Source organism: Drosophila yakuba, chromosome 3R (genome assembly GCF_016746365.2).
Source record: "Drosophila yakuba strain Tai18E2 chromosome 3R, Prin_Dyak_Tai18E2_2.1, whole genome shotgun sequence".
Lineage (NCBI taxonomy): Eukaryota > Metazoa > Arthropoda > Insecta > Diptera > Drosophilidae > Drosophila > Drosophila yakuba.
In genome coordinates, this window is record NC_052530.2 from 24509072 (window position 1) to 24517444 (window position 8373).

Consider the following 8373-nt stretch of genomic DNA (forward strand, 5'->3'; position numbering starts at 1 on the left):
CATATGCATGAAAGGACCTTCTGCCGCTGGTCCGCCGTATTTTTATATTAGCACACAGACACCTAAAGGACCTCCTGCCCCCTGTCCCCTGTCCCCTGCCCCCGTTGCCCGCGCCTAACTGTCATTGTCCAGAAATTAACGAAAATATATACACAAACACACAGGGAATGGCAAGAGCAAAAATGCAAAAAAAGCGAGAAAAAAAAATGGGAAAAAAGGCAGGCAAAAGGAAAACGGCGAAAAGCGAAAAAGGAATGGCAAGAAAAGTTTTGCATTTCCTCGTGCTAATGTATGTTAATTACAGGGGGATTTTCCATGCGGAGGATTTGCATTTTAATTTATGCACCGAAAAATTTGCGTTTTGCCAGCCACCCCGGCCAAAGTCGTTAAAAGAGGAAAAGCTGGCCAGAATAAAAAAAAAACACTGAACGGCCGGCAAAATAATGGCCAAAATGAGAAGTTACAGTGACGCAATTTGTAGACGTCATAGGTGAGAGTGAGTGCATGCATGTGTACGGGCATTGGGGCACTTCATTACACCGGTGCCAAGTGGACACGCCCCTAGCACTGCAGCGGAAATTGCTGGAAATATATTTATTTATAGGCCAAGTACGGATACTTCAACTGCTGCCCAAGTAGGAGTCTGAAGGCCCCCAGAGCCCCAAGCAATTAAGACGACCAACTGGCGGTTTGCTAATTAGGCCAAGTGCTCGAAAAAAAATGCAACCGAACTTGAGAGAAAACTATTTAAATTTAATCCTAAGTGTTAGAATTTAGGATATAAGTACTATTAAATAAATATTAAATTCCTGCTCGGGCGCCATGTCCGAGGTGTTTTCAATGTCCTGTAGGTTTCAAAAATGTTTATATCTCTCAAAATATTATCCTTCTCCTCATCAGACGTTCCTCAAATACATTTAGCTTCAAGTACACTGATTCCACCCAAGTAGCTACAATACGAGAGTTCTTAATAAGTCTGAGGAATATCATTGTCCTTGCCCATAAATCCACTCGCTATCGACCTTCAATCAAACAAGCTACAGCATTTCAAATCGCGCCCGCAAATTGGCTTCGGATCTTGAAATTTAATTATTATGTGCGTCACTCGAAATCGCTCCAATCGGCTCTCGCCCCCCACTTGGGGCTCCCGATAGCTTGGGTGGCCTGCTCCCCAACCACATGGAAGCCCTGCCATAGACTATCGCTGGCCCACGATTCGTGTCTGTTCAGTTAAATTAATACAAAGCCCAAGTACATGCACTAATGCTAAGTAGATACGTATACGCAAACAAGGAGTTTTGGGGGCGGGACAAAGCCTACGCTAAGCTAGGCACTTGGGATGTGTGAGTGTGTGTAGGTGTATGGGTGTATGTGTGTGTGGGAGGGCTGAGGAATGAGTGTGCACTGGTTAAGCGTCTTACTTAAGTATTTATGTATTTACATTGCGAATATTTAATGGAGATATGCGCTGGATTACAACTACTACTTGTTGATGAGCGCAGGGGCTGTGGAGTAGGGAATGTGTAGGGATGTGTGAAAAAATGGCACGCTCGGAGGTAACCAAAAGAGAATACTTAAGCAATCAACAACAGCCACTAGAGCAGAGCTCAGTGTTTTATTTCACTTTAATACATATTGCATAACGACTAGATTGGGGCAAGCGCACGGGATGTGAAATGTGGAATGTGGGACAGGGCACCGGAGCAGGCAGTCAAGCAGGCACAGAACATCTAATAAGCTAAAAGCGAGCGTCAAAGCAAATGGCAAGCATAATATTCCAATGGCTGCTCCCCATTGGCCTAAGGCTGAAATTATTCAAGCGTTTCTTTAATGGAGACTCGCCCCAGCGGAAATGCCCCCCATCATCCTTCGTCCTGCGTCCTGCGTCCTGCGTCCTGCGTTTATCGTTCATCGTCCTTCGGCCCTTGGCCCTTGTGTCTGCGTTTCTGGCTGACTTTCAGCTGGAAACTATTTAAAAAAGCAATTTTTTAGTTAATTAAACGACAAAGACAAGCAAAAGGCAAACAATTTCCCCTCGCACATTGCACCATTTGGCTTTGCCACTGCCCCCAGCGCTTTTCCCCCACTCACGCAATTGTACGCAGGGACAGGACCTCGAGCTGCATCGGCAGTTAGTCACTAAAGCTAACACACCAGTCATTTCTTTTGTCCGAAATTCAAAAATCGTTAAAATTCATATTGTTTCTATAGTATATAGTACATATGTATGTTGACTGTACAATTGGATTGGCTTGTAGGCTCCTGCTGCGATCCTTATGACTGCCACAAAGTTGCAGCGGCATAAAGAAACCCATCCGCTGCAATCAATTTTAATGGTTTTTAATGAGCAATTGCCTGCAATTGCAATCAAGGCCTAAAGGTCCTTGCAGAAAACAGAGAGAAAAATGCTGAACCATTATTCCTTCCATAAAAACATGTAAGCAATCGAGTTACTTTTTAAGCCATGAAGGTACCTACTTCCAATTAAGAACCCCTACTTGCATATAGTAAATTTAAACTTGGACTCACACCTGCGGCGCTGCAAGATTGCAAATTATTTTTCACAGTACTCTTTATCTGCCGGAACCACACACTACTCGTGCGCTAATGATGCCCAGCAACAATTGCCGGGAAATGCAAATAAGTCGGGGTCCTGTCGCACACAAATTACTGGTCAGTGGAGAGCCCGTGGAGAATGGTAAATGAAGAGTGGCCAGTGACCAGTGGCTAGTGACCAGTGACCGGTGGCCACTGAAATGCGCAACTTTGTAAGCCATTTTTGCCATTTCCCAGCTATTTGTCGCATTTCGCTTAGCCATTTATTTATTTGCACTCATTTAAAGTGTAAACTGCATTGTTTTTTATCCACAACCCCCTGTTGTTTCCATCATTGTTATTAAGAACGGCGTAATCATAGCCGTTGGCTCCTCTTGCTGCTCCTCTTAGTGCCCTTCTATTTTTATTTTTTTTTTTTTTGTTTTTTTGGCTGTATCCCCCGATGGCTGGTATGCTCTAATTAAGTGCATTTACTCTAATGAGCAAAAATGGCACCAGCAGCAGCAAGAGTAGCTCCAGCTCCAGATGCAGTGGCAAAAAACTGTCACAGCTCCGTGAACGAGGGAAACCGTGCGTGAAAACTGCCCTCCAGCTGGCGAATGGGGGGTAGCTTTTGTGGTCTCGGTCCTGTTTTCTCGGAGGTCGACCTCATTTAAGGGCCAAGAACTCAAAACCTTTTAGCCAAGCAGCGCAATGGGCAAGTGCTTGGCCCCTTCCCCTCCCCGGTTTCGCTGCACTTTCAAGCATTTGTCTATGCAAAATTTTGTGACGCTCATTAGTGCAATTTGCATGCATAACGGCAAATATGGCCAACAGCCAGATGAAGCCTCCGGCCTGTCCAGATTTCCAGCTGTCCGTCTATATAACAGGCAAGCCCATCTATTATATCCACAACAAATACACAGATGCAGCTACACTGTGAAAAACTAGTCCAATTTTATGGCCTTTATCTGGGATTTTCAGTACTGCAACAATTGTTACTTAAGACCTTAGAATACATTTCATAAATGCACAAATAGACAAATTTAATTTGCTGTAAATTGAACTGCTACTTTGTAGCATTGTTTTCCATATCACAGTGTAAATATCCGCAGGCAGTTGAGAAGGAGAATGCCTCGATGCGATGTCCGTTTCCACATTCATCAAATTCAGAGACAGAACAGAGGCATTTGCTTCGTTCATTTTCGAATTCAAATATGTAGACTACAATTTTTGTATTTGCCCAGCTCGTGTGTGTGTGTGTGAGTGTTGTTGGTGCCATTTCGGTTAAAAGAGTAGAGGATACCTCCAGCCCGATTTGGACTCGGATTGTGATACAGATTCAGCGACACTAAGTAAACAGCAGCGCAGCTGTGCCAAAGGATAACAGCACTCGTCGGCTGGCAGGCTCGAAAAATATGCAAATGTCAGCCAACAGACCCCCAAAAACTGCACAATCCACATCGATATATGCCCCATTGTATCCCATCGTGGAGCAGACCCTCGATCTGTGCGAACGGCCATCACATGCAGATAACACACACAAAACAATCCGAATTAGTCGAAAGCAAAACAAGGTATTGGAAAAAAGATTTGGCTAAAAGTGCGACATGGGGCACGGGGCACGCAGCACTTGGCTGAAAAACCAAATTCATTTTCAATTAAGAATTTTTCGGCATATCGACAGAAAATGTCCTATGCCTCCTAATGCCCGGCAATGGAAAAACATTTGAAATGCTAACTAAATTACGCCAAACTTCGCACATACATTTGGGCATGTCTGTGCATATTTAGTTTTTCGCAATTTACAGTGGCTGCCACTGCCACTCGCCGTCCGTATGTATTAGTGCTTGTATCTGTGTGTGTGTGTGGGGTGTCAGAATGTGGTCAAAATGCCAATTGCAAAACAATTGCATTTCGGTTACTTTGCTGTTGAGCCCGGAATTTCGATGGCAGCCACCTAACAAACACAGCGACGGCCTCCGTTGACACCATCCAAAGATAAAGGGAGTGTGAGGGGCACTGAAAGAAAGATACAATAACTAAATAAAGTTTTAAAGCATAAGGAATAATTTATTTCAAATTCAAAAAGAAAACTCAACAACTTGGACAAATAGAAGCCATCAAATTATAAAGTGATTAATTATTACAAAAAAACTGTAAACTATCGTTAAATGTAAAGCCTTTTTTTAGAATTTTAAAAATATTATAATTAATATTAATACTAAAAATTTAATCGTTTTTTCTGTGTGCACACACAACTAGACACATCCAATGACAATTAAACTTTAGATTTAAGGTTAAAAGCAAAATATTGTAGCCGACATGCTGGCCATCCTTTCCACTTCTCCAGCTGCATTGCTGTGCGGCGTGAAAATTCAACTGGATTTCCTTTGTCTCCCACTCCGCCTTTTGATGCAATTCTAAAAATTGTTAGACGACAACCAGTTCCGTCATATTCACACACACACACATACACACACCCGGACAGAGCCTGGAAAAACCGAAAAAGCAATTAAATTGTACACTCGGCACTGGCAGCAGGCAAAAGCCAAGCAAATCAACAACAACTATTACCAAATCCGACGACAAAAGACACCAAAGGCATCATACAACAATATTATAACATTCGCCATTCGGCCAAAAATACATCAACTAGACACACTCACACACAAAATGGCAAAGTTTTTTATTTGGTCCGACGCTGGTGTGTGTGACAGTTTGATATGCAAATACGTTTAATTTCGAAAACTAAACTAATAAAAGCTCCGCTGCAATGGCCTTTCTGCAACTGAATATGTCTTCTTTTTTACGATGCCCACAAAAAACGCTGTAAAAACATAAACAAATGCGTTTTTTCAAAACTAATGCGACTAATGTTTATGGCAAAAAATCACTTCGGCGCTCAAATCGACTTTTAGTTCCTTAATGGCATAAAAAATTGTTCCTGGAATGATACAAAAAATGTATATCATACAGTTTTATGGCTATAATATTTACTAATTCAATTGCTAAATTATCCAACAATTTTTTCCTGCAAATTACGAAGCAAAAATTTGCGTAAAAATACATATAAATTATTTAAAAAAAATTATATAACGCTTGACTTGATTTATTTGTGTTGAAAATTTTAATTAGTTCGAAGTCGGGAAAATAAATTTTAATTAAAAATCTTCGAATGATATTTAATATATGTTATGGAACTAATTATAAGCCCATTCTGCTTCAATTAACTGAATTTAGATATGTGTAACCATTTTATTCCTGCTGAATCCCTTTGAAGCAGCCAATTCATTAGAAAATCTGTCCTTTTTTCAATAGCATCACGGTAGCATCCGCAAAAAGGACAACCGAAATCATAAATCAATTTATAGAGCCTGCTCCAACAGGCGACAACGATGAGTTCGCAGGACGAAAAATGTTAGAAAATTGCCACCCAGTGATGTGCCGAATATTTCAATACCCACCGATGAATATCTAGATACGTAAACTACATGCCAAACGGACGTGATCCGTAGAGTCACGCGGGTCCTATGAACACAGAGTCGAATGCATGGAATCTCTCTATCCGGCCGTTAAAATCGGCAACAAAAGAAATGGCACATCTCAACGTTTTGAATTTGTAAAGGGATATTTTTCACATTATAATAAGAAATGAGGCTGAAGACGCGCCTCGCATTTCGTGCTCTAAAAACTCGAGAAAAAAATCCCTTTCTATCTCACTCCAATTGCCGGCTTCCTTTAAAATGCAGAACAGCTGAAAAATCATATAAACACAAATAATAAAATCGACAATTTGGCAAGAGCCGCACGCACACACGCACAGTAATACATACATATTTACGTGTGTGCGTGTGAGCCTGCAATGAGCACATAACCGCAAATGTACTGCCAACAAAACGTGCCGCGATTTCACAAAAAGGCCAATGGGAATTCTCAAAGCAAAATGGGTTAAAGTTACCACTCACACAGAGAACTTTTCGCGTAATCGACACGACGTCGCCGCTGTCACGGCCAAAATCCCATTGGCCAGCGGAACTTCTTTATGGTAAGAAGGCATTCCAGCTTAACTCAATTCAAAATTATTTTTCCTTGAATTTTGCTGATTTTTTATCAGTTCAGGATGGAACGTGGACTATTTATATGGTTTGATCAAAGAGCACTTATGATGTTTGCAGCGTAAAGTTAATCTTACATCTATACCCTTTCATTATTAAACATCAAAATTCATATAAGTTTTTTTCCGAAATTTTTATATTATTTTAAAGTATTCAGAATGTATTAATAAATCATTTTAAGGGAGAAACCAAATGTTTAGCATTACTTATTTAATTTCTTAGTATTTCGATCCTAAATAAACATATTGCGATTTACCTTAAAAAATACTGAATATTTTTGTCAGTCACTGTATGCTTTACCAAAGGAACGAATCGATTTCAAGCTATTTCCATCAAACAGTTTTGAGAATGTAAGCCCATCATTTTCTCTTCAAAAGCCATGGAATCAGGTTGGGCGCTCGTTTGGCTGCTATGTATTCTAATCTCCGTCAGAACAGAAGCACGACATAAGGGTCACCGGCACGCCAGGATCCAGCCCAGAATCTATAATGGCAAATTAACGAAAGTCGAATCGCTTGGAGGAGTGGGCATTCAGCTCTTCAATAAGAAAAGTCTCGTCTGCACTGCAACACTACTCACATCACGACACATCCTTACGGCAGCCCATTGTTTCGAAGACGCAAAGCAGTCTGACTTCCACGTAATCGGTGGAATGTCAGATGAATTTAGACGGCACGACACCCACATTAAGAAGAACAAACTCATAAAAGTGCGAATTCATCCGAAATTTGCAAAAGAGAAATTCATCGCGGATATAGCGGTGGCCAAGATCAAGTATCCCTTGCAGAACAAGAACGTTGGCTATGCCCAGATCTGTCAAACGGTCCTGCGTCCAAAGGATAAACTCATTGCAGCCGGTTGGGGATTCCAAGGCGGCATTTGGGATGAGCTAAAAAGGAAAGCTTTACGCTCGATGACAGTGGGTTTTGTAAGCAAAGGGGCTTGTGAGAAGCAGCTGGGTCGCAAGATGCCACCCAATGTCATCTGTGCCGGTGCCTACAATAACCAGACTCTCTGCTTCGGCGACTCCGGCGGACCACTTCTGTTGGGGCGGCAAGTTTGTGGCGTCAACACGTGGACTTTCAGATGCGGCAACAACGAAAAGCCAGACGTGTACATGGGTGTCCGATATTATGCCCCGTTTATCAACAGAACTATTCAAGAAATGGGCTATTGAAAAAATCGATCGATTCAGTTCCGTCACTTCCTTCCATCCCGCCCAGTAAGCAAGTAAACTTTTTGATAACATTATATTTGTATATCCTGAAATAAAACAGAGAGAACGCTATAGTATAGTTCCCCGAATATCTGATAGCCGTTACGGAGTGCGGGATATTCAATCAAAAATCATCATCAAAAATTACAAAAAAAATGTGAAAAAAATTAAATTTTTTTTTTTAAACACAGTTCGATTGGAATTTTAAATACGAACTCATCAAGGTATAACATTCCATATTCGGACCAATGTTTGGAATGCACCTTGTCCGGTCCGGGTACCGGGTCCGGTGTCCCGGGTGCGGGGTCCGGGGTGTCCGGGGTGCGGGGTCCGGGGTGTCCGGGGTCCGGGGTGTCCGTGGTCCGTGGTGTCCGAGGTGCGGGGTCCGGGGTGCGTGGTCCGGGGTGCGGGGTGCGGTGTGCGTGGTGCGTGGTGCGGGGTCTACTGTCAATCTTATGTAGCTGATAACACATCTAGGTCTGTCTACAATGACAAACTAAACCG

At 42.1% G+C, this 8373-nt stretch overlaps 1 protein-coding gene across 1 annotated transcript; it reads left to right on the forward strand.

Annotated features, from left to right (window-relative positions):
• Window positions 1-7001: 7001 nt before the first annotated feature.
• On the forward strand, window positions 7002-8059 carry LOC6538193 (seminase). The gene has a single exon (XM_002098685.4). The coding sequence runs from the start codon at window positions 7033-7035 to the stop codon at window positions 7828-7830; it is 798 nt and encodes a 265-aa protein (XP_002098721.2). The 5' UTR covers window positions 7002-7032; the 3' UTR covers window positions 7831-8059.
• The last annotated feature ends 314 nt before the right edge of the window (window positions 8060-8373 follow it).